General features: G+C 39.2%; 1 protein-coding gene across 7 annotated transcripts in view; it reads left to right on the top strand.

Moving 5' to 3' along the window:
• The first annotated feature begins 1961 nt into the window (after nt 1-1961).
• Nucleotides 1962-19482, top strand: part of LRCH1 (leucine rich repeats and calponin homology domain containing 1) — a 129245-nt gene continuing 111724 nt past the window's right edge. For all 7 annotated transcript variants that reach the window (XR_010652935.2, XR_010652939.2, XR_010652932.2 and 4 more), the window contains exon 1: nt 1962-2316. Coding sequence is in view for 2 of the 7 variants with exons in the window: in XM_065857661.2 (XP_065713733.2) it covers nt 2070-2316 (247 nt within the window). In the remaining 5 variants the exon portion in view is untranslated. The remainder of the gene's footprint in view (nt 2317-19482) is intronic.

The following is a 19482-nucleotide window of genomic DNA, read 5'->3' as shown; positions in this document are numbered from 1 at the left end:
ACTGTTGATGTGGTAACTGTTGATTTCCTCTTAATCTAGGGGTTGTTCCAAGGAATGGTGGCAGGAATCAGTCCCTGGTGCACCCGAAATTTTGTCAGACTGGTAGGACGCTGGATTTGTCATGCTGAAAGCTAAGATCTCTACATCAAACATGAAGAACTGGCAAGTTTGAATTGGAGTTTAAGCTCAGGGCCTATATTTTAGGTGCAGTATAAATATACTTACAGTAAAATAATCCCTCTCCTACCCATCTAACCATTCTTTAATGTAAGGGACCCTCTTTGAAAATGCTGCTGTGCTGCCTGCAACACTTCTGCAGTGATGCAATGCATATAAAACTTAAATGAAAAATGCTGATACTGAGAGCAAATCTTAATTACAAAGAACAAGTTTTTAATGGATATTATGATGTTGTTGTGTTAAAAGATCTACCTCTAGTACCCTTTCTCCCTCTTAACCAGTGCTGTTTCTTCTTGTGAGTGCTAAACTCACTATGATCTCTCCCGTTTTTCAGAAACAGAGAGTAATTTCCTTGTGGCAATTCTGTCTTCCTTGTCACTGTAGCACTTAGTGCTTGAACTTGCTGGAGCTGGGAGGGCTTTGGTTTAATGTCAGCCACTGGTCACAATACAGAACATAGGGTAACTGAGAAAAATGCAATGGTCTGTAAAATGCAGGCCATGGGTGATGACATCCGAGTCCTTTTTTAGCTTTGAACTCTGTAAACCCTGCGGAAACATGAAGCCTCGCTCCTCTCCCACTCCTGGACTCAGCTTTGCAAAGCTGCAAAAGGTGGGAAGGGGGAATAAACACAACCCAACACTCCTGCCCCCTCAGGAAGGTTATCTCACTGAAAACTGAACTGACCATGGCTCCTGTGCTCGATTTGTCACTACAAATCACACCTTCGGGGGTCTCTCTGTGTCAGGCTGGGCCCCAGCAGCCACACAAGTGTGAACCAGCAGCTGCAGGAGAAGCAAGTCACAGAAAAGCCTTCTGTGGGGCAGACGCTCCCCATAGCCTGGCTCAGTAGCACCAACATTGCAGCTTTTAATTTTCAAATGAAGACCACAGCCTGAACCCATGCATGCTTGCCTGCATGGTGGTTTCACACCACCCAACCACAAATTCCTGTGTTATCCAGACCCCGAACCTGCCAGTGCAGGTTGCCAGGAGAAGGGGCCCAAGCAAGTGGCAGGCAGACAGAATCACAGAATGTTAAGGATTGGAAGGGACCTCGAAAGATCATCCAGTCCAATCCCCCTGCTGGAGCAGGAACATCCAGATGAGGTTACACAGGAAGGTGTCCAGGTGAGTTTTGAATGTCTCCAGGAAAGAAGATTGCACAACCTCCCTGAGCAGCCTGTTCCAGTGCTCTGGCACCCTCACCATGAAGAAGTTTCTTCTCATATTTAAGTGGAACCTTCTGTGTTCCAGTTTGTATCCATTGCCCCTTGTCCTGTAATTGGTTGTCACCGAGAAGAGCCTGGCTCCATCCTCGTGACACTCACCCTTTATGTATTTGTAAGCATTAATGAGGTCACCCCTCAGTTTCCTCTTTTCCAAGCTAAAGAGACTCAGCTCCCTCAGCCTTTACTCCTAAGGGAGATGCTCCATTCCCTTAACCACCTTCATTGCTCTGCGCTGGACTCTCTCAAGCAGACCTCTCAAGCTAGTCTTTAAAAGGCAAGGTGGTGAGGATGAGGTGGCAAACACCAATGGAGAGCTCAAACCTTCTGTTGGGCTGCAGTTGCGGCTGCAGTTGCGGCTGCAGCAGCCCGAGGTCGGGGGCGCGCCGCGCGCCGCCGCTAGGCGGCGCCGCAGTGCCCTACCCCGCGCATGGCCCGCGGGAGGGAGGAGGGCGGGGCGGTGTCGAGGCGGAGCATGCGCAGTGCGCGCGCCTCGCCCGGGCCGTTCGCCTCCGCCTCCTGCCTGCGCTGCCGCTCCCCCTCCCCCTCCCGGCGGCGCCGCCGCCACCACAGCGAGCGGGAGGAGGAGGAAGGGAGAGAGGGAGGCAGGTCCGGCGACTCTCTCGGGTACCCCCAGCAGCGAGGTGGGCGAGGGGGAAGATGGCGACGCTGGGAAGCGATTCGCAGCCCTTCCCCGCTGCTGCTCTGTCGGCGGCAACGGCCGGGGTGGGCGGCGGCGGCTGCGGCGGGGCGCTGGGTTTGCAGGCGCCGCTGAACCGCGGTCTGGAGCGGGCGCTGGAAGAAGCGGCGAACTCCGGGGGGCTCAACCTGAGCGGCAGGAAGCTGAAGGAGTTCCCGCGCAGCGCCGCTGCCCTCAGCCACGACCTCTCCGACACGGTGCGGGCAGGTGAGGCCGGGCGGGGAACGGGGGGGCGGCCGGCGCCGGTGTCTGACTGAAGGGGGCGGGGAGGGAGGGGGAAGGTGAGTCCCCCGGCGATCTAGTGGGGATCTAACCTTCCCCCTCCCTCCCCGCCCCTTCAGGCGCCGTAGTGCCCCGCAACCTCCCCATGAGGAGGACACCTGCTCCCCACCCTTTCACTCAACCTCTGGTATGAGACGTTCACCCGTCCCCACACGGAAAACCAGCCCGCGCCCAGCTCTCTGTGCACTCTGCTTGCTTTATTCCGCGCCCCCCCCACCCCCACGCCTTGGTCTATGAAGTAGGTGTTTGCTCCCATATGGCTGGATCGCTGCACACCCCCCTCCATCCTCCTCCTCTCTGCATTTGGTGAGGCAGAGCTGGCTCTCCCCTGGCACACTGGGGGAGAGTGCCTGTGTATGTGTAGGGGGGAATTCTTGCTCGCACCTGTCTTCTTCCCCCCTTTGTGGAATGTGCATGTCTGTGCCACCCTTCCCCGACCGCTGAGGTTTGAGGTGGCAGCCAGCCCACCTTTGAATCGGTTTCGTGAGGAATGCATACGCGTGCCAGGGTGGATATCTGCTTCTTCTGTCCCATTGCATGTGGGTGGACCTGCCTGGGTTGGAGGGGATGCAAGTCTGTATGTAACCACATTAAGACACTTGTGTGCCTCTGAACATCTCGTCGATTTTCACGCCACAGGTGGAGGCATGTCCATAGGAACACTTTTGCTCTGCAGCTACCCCGGGGAGCATGCTACTTTTCACAAGCGCTGCTTGTCTGACAGTGGGGTTCACATTGAAACTTGTACCTTTACAGTCATGCAGCCATAGTTCCAGCTCTGTATGCAATACTATCTTTCAAGGCAAATTCAGAGAGAAATCAGTGTCTTCACAGGCACTGTACATGTTCTATGGTGGAGGACACCATCATTACATAAATCTGCAGAGAGGGTAGGCCTGGCAACCCTGCAGGCAGGAGGGGTGACAGGAGGTGTATCCAGTCCTCATTTAACTTGCCCTCACACTCTTCAACACAAAAAAAGGCACACTTGTTTCTCACCCAAGGGGGTAGTCCCCCACAAAGGGTCATATCTGTTTTTCTGCCCGTTTGTGCCGAGGTTTGGAAACTAAACCATTCTTTACTTAGTGTAACTAGGTAGAAGAGTGCAAACCCTCACTAGAAGAATATATTAGCATATTCCTAAGATCTTTAGTATACTGCCTCCGCATGCCCTTTCGCGTCCCCATTTGTCTGCTGAAGATAGTTGTGCTGTAACAGCAAAGGAGTAGACAAGTAGTTACTTGTCCTACCAAACAGCAGGTGCTGTACCTGCATGCAAACATGTGATAACATGAACCTAAATTCTCAACTGCTCTTGCACATGAGGGTATTTATGCATTTCTGTGTGTGGAGACATACGTACTGACTGCATATGTATATCTAATCCAGCTATGAGGAACAGAGTAATATCTCAGATGTGTGGTAGACATAATATGTAATTGTTATTTAGGTCTGTCACTTGTTTGCTGAACGAATTTCACGGAGATCCGTATGAACACCTATTTCATCGTATCAATAAAAGAGAAACATGAAGGAGCCTCGATGAATGAAACTACTGTAAATTGGTAGCATGAATTGCCTTGCTAACCATTAACTGACTCAGTAACAGATGTGATAGTGAAAGGGATAAAACGTGCTAGTGGTACTGAGCGCAGCTTGTCTCCCCAAACAAGATGTTTTATCTCTTTTTTTTTATAACGTTGTAATCTAATGAAGACACGCTGCAAAATGAGATAAGCAGTCTCGAAATCTAGAAGCTTAGCTTGTTTGGTTTGACCTAATATTGATCCAAACTGCTGGAAGACAAAATTATGTACTAGAAAAAAAAATTCTTTGATTAGCAGTGATTATGTGTTAGTATTTCTATATTGTGTAAGTGCATTCTGTACAAGCATGAGCTGTGTGTTGCATATATAGGTAGTACATGCTTGTTATATTCTTGTATGAGTAAGTTTTCTATTTAGAGGAGAGCTCGGGAAAAAAGTAGTTTTTGCCTTCAAGCATTAATGTGCTTTTTTTTTCAGAGTTTGCATAGAAGACATTCTGTATAAAATTAATTGTAAAATGAGATTTTCATTCTCTTTTTGTTCTGTATGAACAGCAGTGTAGAGCAGCCCATGTCTCAGTCTTGTGAAAACAGCAGCCCTTTTTACATTTTGCCCTTTTAGGGGGACCATGTGTTAATCTGTAGTTACTTTATGTTTTTGTTTGTAACAGTATGTTGTAACTGTTTAATGGGAATTGTTTGCCTTGTGAGTTAAGTCTTATTTATGAAAAATCTGTGTTCCTTTTCACTTGTTACATTACATAAGTAGAATATATAAACAGAAGAGACACTTGGCTTCAGCCCAGATTTTTGAAGCTCTTGGGGCAAACTCTTGATGGGAATTTTCTCTCTCGCTTCCTCTCCATAAATGTACATAGTATAAAAACAGCGCTTTCTTGTACTGCTTGGAATATGCCCTTGCAATGAGTGACTTTTACTTTTGTATTTGATGTGCTGGCATGTCTCTGAAGCTGTGAAAATTTGGTATCTGGGGTAGGAGTAGCCTTTCACTATCAAAGCTTTTTTTTTTGCTAACGAGGGCCAGTCTCACTGAAGAATAGACTAGACTGGGGATTGAGTTTAGAGGTCTGAGAAGCAGGGGATTTCCAGAAAACTGAAACCATGTCTGCACCTTGACAGTCTTTTGGCATTAAATATTAACCGTTCTTTTTGGATTCAGGTACTCTCAAATATTATCAAGTTTGTTTTCTATGGAAGTTCTGAATGCTTTAGGTATATCTGAGGAAGACAGAAGTGTTAAACTTCAAATTTTCAGTTAATCCATTTATTTTCTTCCTGAAGTTAGAAGCTGGATTTTATATAGCAATTGATGCACTCAGGAAAAGGAAGTAGCTTGATTGTCTTAATAGCTGGGGCACAGTTGTTTGACTTTTCTAGTTCTTATTGCAGTTACATTTCATACTAACTGTAGAGGCTTAACTAGTCACTTTCTGTTTGTGCAGCTTCTTGGTATGCTTTTTCTTCTGTGACTTTGCATTGAATATATCTTGTCTATAGAGACATGATAGAGCATTTTTTCCTCTGTCTTTGAAAGTTTTGCTCAAGAGCTGAGTGACCTGGTCAGATGAACTTTCAGGCAGTATCTTTGTACACAGAAGGGAGTTCACATAGTGTGCAGTACTGTTAGAAGAAAATAAAACCTCTGCGTAAAGTATCTTGAGTTTAGTCAGATGTTTTAAACCACATCAGTGTGGATGCATTGCAAAAACCATTTCAAAAATAATAAATGCTATTCTTATCACTTCTATTACAGGCTGGGTTATGCAGAAGACAGTGGCACAGTAATCACATAGTTCTTAAGTAATAGTATGCAATTATATTCCTCAAAGCTACTGGGAATGCTGGAAGCATGTTAGTTTATGAAAGAGGAAGAAAAAGCCTAAAGCTGTTACTTAAATGTGTAACCATGGCTGCCGGTATCACTTCATCCTCTTTCTGTAGGCTTTGGCTGTATTTCTGAAGACAAATCCTCTGAATGTTTTCTGCTGAAGACCTGTTTCATCCATTTCTATTGTGTGAGGTAGGCACACGAGGAAGCATTACTGGCTGCTGCTTGTGATGACATGGGAGAGAAGCGAATTTTTTTTTCTTTTTTAATCAGGTGTTAGATTGTTTGAAAAGAAATACAGATTGAAGCATTTGAATGAAATTCTGGAAAGAATATGTATTTATTTATTTATTTTTTCATTAGAATGCTCACTAGACAAAAGAACTCCTACCTGATATTTTTTAAAATGTTTATAAATGGAGTGCGCTCTCCAGACAATGCTGTGCTCAAGACATCGTAGCCTGCCTGTCAGCATCTTTGAAATAATTGTTTGGAGTGTGTAACTACAGATTTGTTTTCAAGATGGTCCGAAAATCACAGTAGCACCTGAACAGCTATCTGAGGGCGTGTATGGTTTTAGTTTAAGTTTTTGCCACACACTTTAGCTTGAATTTTGACATCAAAGTGCTTCCTGTGGGATCATGTACAGGAAGAACAACCCAAAAAAACAACAAGAACCAACCAACAAACAAAACCCCAAACAAATTTAGAAGCTGTCCTCCATCACAGTCTGGGAATGCGTTTGTCTGTATCCAACAGTTGAAAGCTCTTTCTGAAAAATTTATTTCTTGTTTTGGGGATTGATACTGCTTCAGGTGAAATACATCACTTTTAATCGTCTTTGCTAATATAATAATAATAATAAAAAAAATCTTACTTCCCAGTTTTTGTTTAAATAAGCAACTGTATATATTAGGTTGCCGTAATTCGTTCTCACTGATTTTCTCCAGCTCCTTTATTAATGTAGTTCTTCCTCACTTCTGGGAATTCTCCTAGTCATAGCAGTAGATGTGCACTTGGTTCGCCTTATTATAAATGCAGGTTGTACTGAGAAGGATGTCACAGATCAGACTAGCTTGTTTGTGGTACTACATACTTTCATGAACGAAAAAGGACTACCAAAGGGACTCTTCCTTAGAATTTGGTTATTATTTGCTCATTAGGGAAGAAAAGAGATTTGATATGTCCCTCTCCTTTCAGGAATTCTCTCTGATTATTACTGCATTGAATAGGTTATAATTCATCATCTTGAATTCATATTTTGATTACATTGTGGGGTTTTTTGGATGAGTCTTCTTGAGAACCTTTCATTTTGCTCATTTTATCCAAACTCATATTATTTAAAATAACATCTTTAATTATAAATCTGAAAAAAAAAATACAACTGTGTTTCTTCTTTATGTTCAATAGTCAGTCCCTTCCTACAACCTTCCTGTGTTTATCTGAAGATTTCTAACCTTACTTATTCCATCTCTTATACAAATAAAATTTTAAGTGTATGAGGAGAGAGGAAGAAGTATGTTTGTTTATTCTCACAAATGAATTGAATATTGCCCTACAGCCAAAATTTATGGGATGTAACTATTTTTTTGAGATTACTATATAATGTACCTTTATATCTAGGCTAAAAAAAATAAAGAAAACCTGTTTTGTATTTGTTATTATGTGTCCAACAGTATAAAAGCATTTTCAGACTGTAACTTCATAGTGTGGTCTGTCTGGACATATCTATATTAACATATTCTAGTTCCTCCTTCCCCCCTCCCCCGATAAACAATGCTTTGTGAAAGAGCTTTACCAAACTAAGTGATTTTTTTAGAAGCGTAGATGTTCTTAGCAACTTACAACTGCGGAATACCCTTTCAAGCCCCTTGATCCTTTTTTTCTTTTTCTTCTCTAAGTCTGAGTGTGTCCTTGCTTGTGGATCATATAAACATCAAGGCTATTGACTCCTGTTGAAAAGAATCTGTTAGTTCTTTTACTATATTGAGTCTAGTCTGTTGTGCTTTTGAAAGTTACCTCTTTTGTCTGGAGATTTATGCCCCCATAGCTGAAATGCAGTCAATGGCTTTGCAGGTGCTGTTAGGCTCTTCTCTGGGCAAAATAAAGTGAATTAGCTCAGAGTGCCTTTTGTTGTATGAAACAAATTAGGAGCACTTAATTGCCTGGTTACTGTTTCAGAATGTGGCTTGAGCAGATTAATGGCTTTCTACTACTGACTCTGTGAATGAGTATGTATGTGTCCCCACCTCTTTCCCCCTGTGGAGGTTTGTTGATTTTTTTTTTTTTTGTTGCTGTTGTTTTTTGTTTTGTTTTTGTTTTGCTTTTTTTTTGCTACCTTACTTTGTAGAGAAGCTTCAAAACTAGTGCAAGAGCTAGGAAGTAGAAAAGATGACAGCCTAGAAATCACATGATAGGAGGGTGAAACCTCTCAGCTTCAGCAGGAGTAAGATCAACTGTTATTGAACATTTACCCCTAAAGCTAACTTCCAATTTAGGGTAGCCTTTTTTTGCGTATCCCTGCTAAGAATTGCCAAAGCCACCTTTGGCCATGCTGTCCGTGTAAATGCATGAAAAACGGTTGCTTTTGTAGAAATGATGTTACTTTGCATGCCTTTGACCCATCTGCCTTGGAAAAGACTGACTTAAAGCTCAAAAAGTGCTTTTATGGTAGTAAAGGTGCTACAGGTTCCTTTTCAAACACTTCTAGTTGAACAACTTTGTTTTTGAAGACCCAGTCACATGTGATCACAGGCCTTGTGGGAGGTAGAAGCCAAATATCACTACATGGTTTCTGAGCCTCTTTTTACTTCCCCAGTCTGTTTCTTTCATGTCCTCAGCACAAAAGACATCTTTATTTAGACATCTGTAAAACAGGAGAGACGATGTGAATCTTAATATAGTTACTATACACAGAGTTTTGAAAACACTCAATACTTTTGTAAGGGGAAGAAACTAGGGTAGAATATGCTGTGACAAAGTAGAATGAATATTTACCCAATAGAACTGAGACTTGGAAGAGGAAGGGGGTAAATGCCTATGTAATAGAGGTTTGAACAAGAAAATGGATAGAAAGAAGATACTATTAAAAGGCAGAAGTGTTATACAAAGTGAGTGAAAAATTTTGAAGTTCTGAGTGAAAATATTTAAAGTGGTAGAAGTGAAAGAAGGGAAAGGATTATAAACAGAGAGGTGAGCTGTATATTTTTGGTTGGGTGTTATGGCTTGGGATACTATTCTGATATCTGTAAAATGAGGGAAAATAGATTTTTTGAGCAGGTACATTAATGATGATTAGAATTTTGTGAACAGATAATTATATGAACATGGAGAAAATTACTCTAATATACATGACATTTACAGGCTTTATACTACAAATAATAGTTTTAAATTAATACTTTAAAAGATTAACTGTTGAATTTAAGTTTTGGAAACCTAGCATTTGTTTGCTTGCAGAAGGAAAAGCTGGTGGCATTTTTGCTGCATACAGAGTTGCAACCAAGATGAGGGACCGATGTTTTGCATATCAGAATGACCATTCTAGGAAGGATGAATAACTTTCCCAGGTTGCAGATTGTTCATTCTGTCTTCTGTGTTCATGCTGTCTCTGTTAGTAAGCATCTACTAGATTTGTGAATATTCCCAGGCTGTTTAGATCCCTAATTTACAATGAAAATCAGTATGATTTAAGTAATTTAAATAGCACTTCTGAAACAAGAGACGTATCCTTAATGTGTTCTGTTGAGATCAGAATTATGAAAATAGCGTGCCCATTTATTGTTCTCCCACGTGTAAAGCTGAAAGAGCCAGAAATGTTATCACCATGTTCAGCATGCAGATTACTGTCAAAAGTAGAAATTGGTATTGTGTCTCCTGACTTCTGACTGTTCTCTGCTGGCCATATTTTGCAAGATATAATACATCAATGTATTTCTTTGGAAAGGTACTGAGGAGTTAAACTTTGGGAGGAATAATTTCTTTCTGCCAATTTGTGGGTAGATGGGTCTTTGTGGGAGAAGTTCAGTTCTAAAATTTTGATTCTTCTCCCCAGCCTCTCTCCCCTAAGGGTGTCTTGCTGGCCAGCTTGCCTTTTTATCCCTTTCTTTCCTTGTATGGTGCAGGACACCATAATAATCTGTAAACCTCCAAACTATTTAAAAATAGAAATAACAGTCTTTCATCCTTCTATCCCACTCCGTAGGAGAAATATTTTTAAAGAAAAAAAAGTCAAAACTTGTGAGACGATGATCTTGGCAGAACTAAACGAGGGTTAGCTTTGCATTTAATTTGGAGCCTGAGGTTTGCGCTCACTTTTGAAGCTGCATGAAATGTTTCATGTTCAGCTGAACTTGTGGGAATTCTGACTCCTTTAGTTAAAAACTAGCTGATAATTTCACTATGCCAATGTGAGGTAGCTCTTCTAGGTGTGAGTAGTGAAGTTACCTGAAGTAGATGGAGGTTTTTGAATATTGATCCTTATGTGAAGCAGAACAAGAGCAAAACCAGCCGAACACCACGTTAACAGTGACCTGTGCTGCTTAATGGATAAAGTTTTTATGTTGGTGTTGTGTAGATGAATGATTTTATTCTTGGTACAACTTGCAGTAATTGTAACATTGCCAATATCAAGGTAGAATTGAAACACCTGGTTTAAAAACAGGACTTTTATTTCCTTGCAAAACTGAAGTGCTGTAAAATGCAAGATTGGTAACAGATTTGATTTCTGTTTTTTGGGTTTAACTGTGTAGACTAGTTAGGTGTTTTCTACTAATGCAACCCTATAAATACTGGTAGAAGGAGACACTGCTGGGACAGCTGGCATTAATATGTGAATGGAGGATTTAAGGTAAACAGTTTTTTGAATTAAAGAAACTAAATTCAGAAAAAAAAATCTTGGAAGTATATTTAAACATGGCAGGGATTTCATTATACTGTAGTTTGTAGTATAATGTAGTATGTTTCAAAATTAGCAAAATAACTACAAATGACAATTTCACTGATGGGCTGTTTGTATACAGACATGTCAGGCTTTGTTTAACATCTAAAGTGTGCATCTTTGGTTGTGTTATTTGCAGTGGCACCACTCCTTTGTAGCACTACATTAGACAGGCAAAAGATAAAAATGAAAAAAAGTCAGATGAGAAATAAAAGCCTGTCCACATTTAAATGTGAAGAGAAAGGCATAAATGTCAAGTTGGATCTGTTGTTTAGTGAACAGAAAGAAACAGGTTCATAAAATGTGTGCACAAACAGGAATTGGTCATCACCAAAACTCATGAAGTTGTTTTGGAAATGGACAAGAAATGGGATAGAAAAAGAAAGCTGAATTGAAGATTAATCCAAGGAAAGAAGTGGAGCAGAACATACCCTTGGATGAGGCTTACAGGAAGTAAGGCAAGATACCAAAACTACAAAGGCAACAGTTTATAAGTAGTAAGAACCTTGTGACAGAATTTAAAGATAGTGAAATTGCTATCATGGTAAGTGAAGTCGTTATTAAAATGACTTTTTGTTGTTGTTGTTGTTACTGTTTGAACTTTTAATGAAAGGAGAAATAGGGAGTAAAATTATTTAATACTTGACAGGTTGCTATTGTTATTACTGTATTTTGAGAATAGTGAGGCCTAGAGGAATTTATTCAATTTTGTCTTTTTAAGGCATGGCAAGTGTAGTAACAACAAAAGTGTCTGTTAATTCAGTGGGGAAGGAGGAAAAATGTAGTGTCACTCGTATGTTATATAATTTAAAAAAATACAGTGGTGAGGATTTCTGGGATGGGATTTCTGGTCAAAGATGAAAGGAGCCTTCTGGAGAAGTCTAGGTGGGGTGTGATGATGCCCTGGTTATTAGCAGCTCTGAGTGATTAAGGTGGTTAAGGGGAGTAGCTTATACCCAGGTTTCCCATGCTTCTTGTATGTTGTGTTGCTAGGGTTTATTTTTAACTTTTTTTGGTTTTGAGTTCATCCCAGTTCAATAATTTTTTTTTTTTTTTGCCTTCCACTATGTACAATGTCGTTTCCCTACTCGGTAAGTTTTGCCTGCAATCTCTGTTCCAAGATTTGAATTTCAGTCTGGCTGAATGCCTGCTCTTTGCCTGTGTTTCATTTACCAGCCAGTTCAGATTGCTTTGTGTTAGTGACGTGTTCTTTTCTCACACATGTCCTTTCACTTGCAGGTTTTACCAGACATGGTATTTTCCCCTGCTTAGTAGTGGTTTTGGAAAAAGATGCATGACCAAGAATTTGTTTGTGGGGTACATCTAAAATATTTTATGTTTCCGTACTTTGTCTTATTTTAAGACCTATCAGTACCAGTACCGACTTTGTATGCAACATCAACATACATGGTTATTGCATGTAGTTCTTGATTTTTTTTTTAATCTCTTGTGAGCAGATGATGTAGTTTCTTAGTCAAAATGTGCAAAAACTAGTAGAGTGTTTTACCAAATTGTAGTTGTATTACAATGGATGTTTCTGTTCATCATCTGAACTTTCTAATTTGATGAAGAACTATCATGTTAGTTTGACAATGTGTCGTTTCAGCCATTATTTTTCTGAGGTATTTTGAGGGAGGGGGGTGAAAGAAGCTGGTGAGTCTGAAATTGTTTGTTTTTCTTCAAAAAATTGGCACATTTCTTCATTTCTTCCCCATTTGGAACAGCCTCTTTTTTTTTTTGAATTATTATTTCTCTCCAAGTGCTTAATCAAGTTCAACCTGAAAAGTGCAGATGATCTCTGTTGCACTCTTCAAAGAAAATCTTTAATGCAAGGGGTATGGATCTCATATTTTGAATTAAAATATTAGCTCATATAAAACATCGAATAACTTCAGTTTGCTAAAATTTTTGTAAAGGAGTTTATAGATAAGAAAACCACTCTCTTGATATATTCTTTGTTTCATGGTATTGCAGCTCAGTTAAAGCTTTGACATTCAGCCAACCAACTGGAACTTCTGAGGATAAAGTAGTCTTTTGAATTTCTTGTATTTTGATTAGTTTAAAAGCCTTTTATATAAATATATTGAGCATTAATATAATGACTTTAAGAGCTGGTTTCTAGTTTTAGTTGGTCCTAGCATAGACCTTATTCTATGTTGCTTTTTTAAAATTACCTAGCAAACTTTTCTCAGTGAGTTGTTTCGTTGTCCTATAATGATGCAGGTTATTTGTGGTTCTACAGACTGGAAAAACTGAGGAAGGGAAATTTTGAACAGCCTAATCCAGATCTCAGAACAGATCAAGGACAAAACTGTGAAAGAAATCCAGCTTTGGTTCTCTCGCTTTTATTTTATGTCTAAGATGTGGCAGTGTAAGATATCTGGAAGAGGGGAGGTTGAGGCATTTGAACTGAAACTTTGTTCTGAAAGAAGGTGGGATAGTATTAAAGATGTAAACCTTGATACTTTCATTACGGTCTAAATCCAGGGAGTGATTTTAAATGTATTAATGCAATGCAGAAATGAAGATCTCACTTAATAGTATAGTAATAATAGCATGTGGCACAGAAGTGTGACAATATGATTCAGAAATGTTCAGTCTCTAAAAGCATATTGCTATAGATTTACAATCAGTTAAGAATCAGGTAATATGAAAGGAGTATTAACATTACAGAAAAATCATCATTTTGGCAAGAATTGCTGTACTCCTGTCAGTTTTCATATCTTTGTACGTTTAGCTTCCTAGAGAACTGAAATGGTTATTTTGGCCTAGTGCCCAAGGCTAAAAATGGCTTCTGGAATCTTACAGCTCAGTTTGGTGTTGAGGAGTTCTGTGCGGTAGTAACATAACTACAGTAATTGGTAGTCTCACTGAAGCATTTTAGTTATGCACTTAAATGTTAAGCTGTGGGCCGTGTGGTCCTCCTAACATTCAGTTTATCAGAAAAATTTAAGCCATGTTTATCTAGGAGGCAGTGGTAGCCTGAAAAAAGGCTTTTCTACAAGTACTCATTAAAGGGAAGTAAGAATGAGTGTAAAGTTTAGCCTCTACAAGGAAAGGCTCTAAACCGAAGAAATAAATCTTGGTATTGCTATGGGAATAGTGAAGCCCAAACATTGCGTTTGAGACCCAAAATGTGGGGAATTGAACGAGTCTGTGAAATTTCCTGACGTTTCTATCCAGTATAGTAGGATTTAACTTTAGAAGTGAACACTCCCTCCCTGCCCCACGACACAAGCGTACCAGTTACTGTATGTGAATGCGTGCTTCTAAGAAATATAGTGTTCTGAATGATTTCTGAACAGTTTGGATAATTAAATAACCAGGAATTTTGGATAGTCAGGAGAATAATGAAGGACTAACTATTTGAATCTGAGCAATCGTACACCAATAAAAGGTCTGAAAAGGAGAAGACTTATGAAAAGACTGGATATTGCTTCCCTTTACATCCCTCCCAAATCTGTTAGCTTTTACCCACATTTTTGAGTTGGAACAAGTGAGAATAATATATAGTGCTGCATGAAGGGAAAGCTTTTCTGACTAAAATTTGTGCAAAAGTACAATTATATGATTTTTTTGTGTGAGTGAAGTCAGCATGGACGAATTCTGCATGAAAATCAGTTTTGCTCTAGACATAGCTCATAAACATCCATAAAACACTAATTCTAAAATCTCCTGAGAAATCAGGTGGGGTTTTTTTGTTTGTTTGTTTATGTGTGTTCTAAATTTGCAGTGTAAGGCTTTGTTAATGCAATGGTCTGGAAACAGGGCAGCAATAAAATGAGTTCTGATCAACTTTGTGATCACACAAATGTGAGATCACCAGACTGGTGAATGACTCTGCAAAGACTCTTAATTCTGTATCAGTTTGTATCTATCTCCAAAATTACTGTTTGTAAAATACAAATGCTTTTGTTCTAAATCATTTATGAAAAAATAGTCATTCCAGATCAGCTTCTGTAGGATACCTGTGCTCAATCTGCAGAAAAAGTTGAATTTTGCTTACCTGGACTAATCAGAAACCTTGGCAGTTGTCCTAAATACAGCTGTCCCTCCAAAACAGAATATTTTGTTTCATGTTTTGACAACTAAGTAGTCTAAGCTGCTTACATTTCTTGCTCACAACCTCTAGCCAGATAGTTTCATAGAATGTTTGCTATTTAAAAAAAAATATTTTTATGTGGTACTTACTGAAGATAAATAACTTTCTCAGTTAATAGTATTTGAAGGAATTAGACTGTCTCTAAAAGTTTTCTGTCCTTGTCTCTAACAAAACTATTTTATCTTTTTGTATCCTCATCATAGGAATATAAAAATATTTGCAGTTGGAAGGTATTCTTCTGCTTGTGATTGATTCAGTTTGGGGAAAATACCCACAGGTGTCTTTTGTGTCTTAGTTGCAATTACATTATGTCATTGTGTGTATTAAATATATTAAATGCATTATATTAAAAAAAAAAAAGGTTTCACCTACTCTACTTTATGTATGATACAGTTCTACTTTTACATGTGTTTCTGAATCCTTGATGCATGACATAGGAGTAGCCTGAGGACAGGCCAGTCAAGATGTGTGAAAGAAGTGAGGACACAGAGAGAAATATGTTATTTTATTGGTTATTATTACTATTAAGTTGTTAAATTAAGGTTATGTGAGCATAACCACTATATATCTTACCAATGGAATAGTATAACTAAATCCATGGGAAGCAGTGTTAAAAAAAGTAAATGGTAGCAAGCAATAAGATTTTTTTGCTTATTAATAGAAGCTACTTTCTTTTAGAGAAATTTCTCTAATGCTTCAAGAATGTTTTGTCGTTTCTGTCGTTCTTTACAAGATGTATTTCACCTCATTTCATGCTGCTGTTCTCATTCTGGGGCTAGTGGACTAGGCTTGTTGAAGCATGAAATAATTGATATATCTTAATACGAAAAGAGACTTTTATGTTCATACCATTTGACCCTCTGCCTAATAGTGGCCATAAATTTATCTGAGTCTTTATATCTAGATCAGAAATCTATGGCTTAGATGTACTGTCTCCATTTTAAAGTATGCCAGTGATGATAGTGTGATTAATTATGTATTTCCTTTAGAAAGAAATGAAATTACACAGTATTTTGTATTTTAACTTCGGCTTCTGATCATTTGTTCTGTCTTTAACTGCTAGATCCACTATATCACGCATTTGGTTTTCTGCAGTTGTTTATAAATTAATGTTTGCTTTTGTCTTTAATAAACTAAGCTTTCATTAATGAGGGGTAATTCCTGTTACTCTAATTTAAGATGTTTCTGCAGTTGTCCATTTTGCTTCCTTCTGAAAGGTGCTGCCCATCTAACTGGGGTGACAAGACTAAATGGTGATGAATGTGGATTTAAACTCACAGGACAAGCTCTGAATTGCGATGTTGAGAATCTGGTACAGGATTCCACCTGCTGCCCCTGTTCTAGGGAAGATCACTACCACCAGAGGCATGGGGGCAGAGCTGAGGCTGCTGGGACCTTACATTGCTCTAGTGAATGTTGCAAGGGCTTGTGAGTCAGTCCTAAACAAACTGTTAGCGTTCCGCTGTGAAGTATGATTTCAGATTCCAAATCTTGTAACTGAATGAAACCTCCTAGGTACCCGAGTGCTTTAACCTTTTTATTGTCTTTCACTTAGTTATTAACTCAACAACTGGACATGGCAATTTGGGATGTGCTTTGCAAATACTGTCAGTGGGGTAATGTGCATTCTGCTTATTTATCAGTAATTGCTGCTAATACACCCAATTTTCATGATAGTTATTTGCCCCTTAGAGTCTGTGGGAGCTCGTGATTGTCATTGCTCCGAGCTTACTATCACTTCACAAGACTGTTTGCATTCTTCTGTGTTGTATTTTTAAGTTTTCATCTGACATGATTAAATATGAGCTTCATTGTGTCTGACCTACCATGTGCTCTAGGCCATCATATTTCTGTAACTTGGCTTTGCTGTTACATTAACATCAATCCCTTGCAGATTTTATCAGTAATGGCTTTGTGTTCTAAGGGAGAAAGTCTAGAAAATCTTAACTGATATTGGGTTGTGAAGAAATATGATATGCCTAATGACTTTCTTGAAGATATCATTCAGTTTTCTCTGAGTAGATGTCTGATTAACACTCAGCAACCAAATCAAAATGACTAATGTTCTGGTATGAACAAGTCAAAAAGGCTCTTCTAGTACATGGTATATAGTCACATGAGGTTATAGAATTTGATTTGTTTCAGTAGTGTACAAATTTTAGCTTCTGGTTTTGTTTTGTTTTTTTTTTTTTTTTAAGATACCTATTTTTTTTCCTGCAATAATTTTACACTTGTGCCTTTGGAGCTTTACTATATACATTAGGGACATAAAAATGGTTTCTAGTAGGTAAGAGGCTTTAAAATCAAATACAGGAAAAGTAGCTTTTTAATTAAGAATTTCTGCTTGAGTATCCCTTCTAGAATGGATTGTTTGACAGTTCTGTTTATAGAAACAGGATGTTTTGGTTTTATGAAATGTGGATTTCTTGGGAACTCATTTGGAGAAAGTGTTTGTCTGCCTCCACCCTTGGTGGAATGCAGATGACATCAGATTTTTTTTATGTACTGGTGCTACAGCCAGTACATAAAGACCAGCTTTAGAAGTGTCAGTGACATAAAAGGAATTGCATGCTAAGCAATCCTACTAGTTAAGGTGAATTTGTGGTGTTGATATCCAGGTGACTATACCTAACGCAACAAAAATAGAGTTGTGGGATTAGTTCAGGAAGACTTGGGAACAAATGGAAAAGGATCCAAGCATGTATTTTGGAAAAGCGTATTGGTGGTGAAAGCTGGCTTGGCTTATTGTCACACAGACTTCGGGTTAAATGGTGATGACAGAATTTAGTAGAATGTGACAGTTGCACCTAAACAGCGTTTCAGCTTTCTCAACTAAGTAAGTTGTGGTGTGGTGGTGGTTTTTGTTTTGTTTGTTTAGTTTTGTGTGTGTGTGGTTTTTTGCTTTTGTTTGTTTGTTTATTTTTAATGGATAAAAATAAAGGTTGAGTGAACTGAAGAAAAGGAAAATGTAGATGGAAAGGCAGAAAGGACTCATTTACTCTTTCCACACTTTCATATCTTTGTTCCGTATTTTGGGTCTGACAGTATCAGCAACTGTACTCCAAGGATTCATAGAAGACCATAATATTTTGGGTGTTTCACAGAGAAACCACACTAACATGTGGCCCCTGCTGAGAACTCAAGAGAATTCTTTTCTGCTTTCCCTCCCTTCTTCTGCACATTTGGTTTCCCTTCCTTCTCCAGCCTTATGCTGGAGCAGTTTTATGTTGGTCTTTTCCCATCATAAGGGGTGTCTTGTTGGTCTTGTCTGAGCTTCTGCTTCAGGTAGTGGTGACTTGGAAAAGGGACATAGATGTTGAGCTAATGTCAGCTTTTACTGAACAGTTTTGAAGAACTTGTGAAAGAGTTGGTAACTGTCCATAAATTAGGCAAGTTTTTAATAGCAAGTTTGAGAACATACTGAAATTAAAAAATGGGTGAAAGATGCTGGTGGTCATTTTATGTTGAATTTTTATACTAGAAAATGCTTAATTGACTTATTTTGGGCTTTTGAAATCTCTTCATTAAAAGCTACTTTAACCCATCTTGGAATCAAGAAAGCAACATTGCTCAGTACAGTAGGTGGCTGGATTTTTACCTATACCATTCTTAATGATTGCAGTGTAGGTTCCACTTCAGATCACTTTGTGGTCTTTCTAAAACATACCTCTTCAGTTCCCATTCTTGGATGGCAAAATTGTGTTGTTCACTTCTTTTGGGTTTCTTATCTGTGTTTTTCTTTCTCTTGTGATAGTTTTGGTTCAACTGGCATTTGATTTATTAACTTTTCCCTTTGGAAACTTTTGGTTAAGATCTAATTACAACTATCCAGAAACAGCTTCTTTAAACAGGATATTTGTAAATTAAAAGGCAAGTATCAGTTAAAATATGTGGTTAATTTAATAAAAACCTACAGGCTAATTCTAACTTGCTATCTAAATTTTATGGGTTTGTAGGGTAACTGGGGCTGGAAGAGACCGCTGGAGGTCACCTGGCCCAACCACCTGTGCACAGCAGGGTTAAGTATGAACTTGTTTAACCTGTTCCTGCCAGCTGAAGCATATCTCATTTAGCTGAGGCATTCCCAAATATTCTGAACGCCCGAGATTTCGTTTTGCAAGTGCAAGGTAGTAGGTCATCTGGAGGCCTCCTTTTCAGCATCTTTTTTCCCCATTAAATAAAAGCTCTTTTATTTTATGTCTTTCAAAGCCCTTTTTCTGTAGCTTCAAGATGAGATTCTGAACAGGGTAGCTGAGCTTTGCCAGACCACTGTTTGTGTGAAACAGGTGCGAGGCATTCCTGCTCTTGTAAATTCCCAACATTTTTATTGTGAAAGAATACCTGATGTGAATAAATTCTGTTTACAACCATGGCTTTGCATCTGTGCAAAATTTACTACTCAAGACACCTTTTGTCTTCTGACATATATACCCATAAACCTACTTGTGGAGTTTTGCTCCAGTTACGTACTGACGTAAATCCTGACGTACTTTTCACCTATTACCAAATGTAGACTCGTATTCTTCATTTAGGGAATACTGAAGAAAGGACTTAGGTTAATGCATTTTGGAAGTGCTTTTACAACACTTTAAAAGAGAATGTGATGGTCTTGATTAGTGTTTTAAACCGTATTCTGGGTACATTTGGGTTTCTCCATT

Source organism: Patagioenas fasciata, chromosome 1 (genome assembly GCF_037038585.1).
Source record: "Patagioenas fasciata isolate bPatFas1 chromosome 1, bPatFas1.hap1, whole genome shotgun sequence".
In the NCBI taxonomy this organism is placed as follows: Eukaryota; Metazoa; Chordata; class Aves; order Columbiformes; family Columbidae; genus Patagioenas; species Patagioenas fasciata.
The sequence above is the reverse complement of the archived record's forward strand: the minus strand, read 5'-3'. Positions and strand labels throughout refer to the sequence as shown.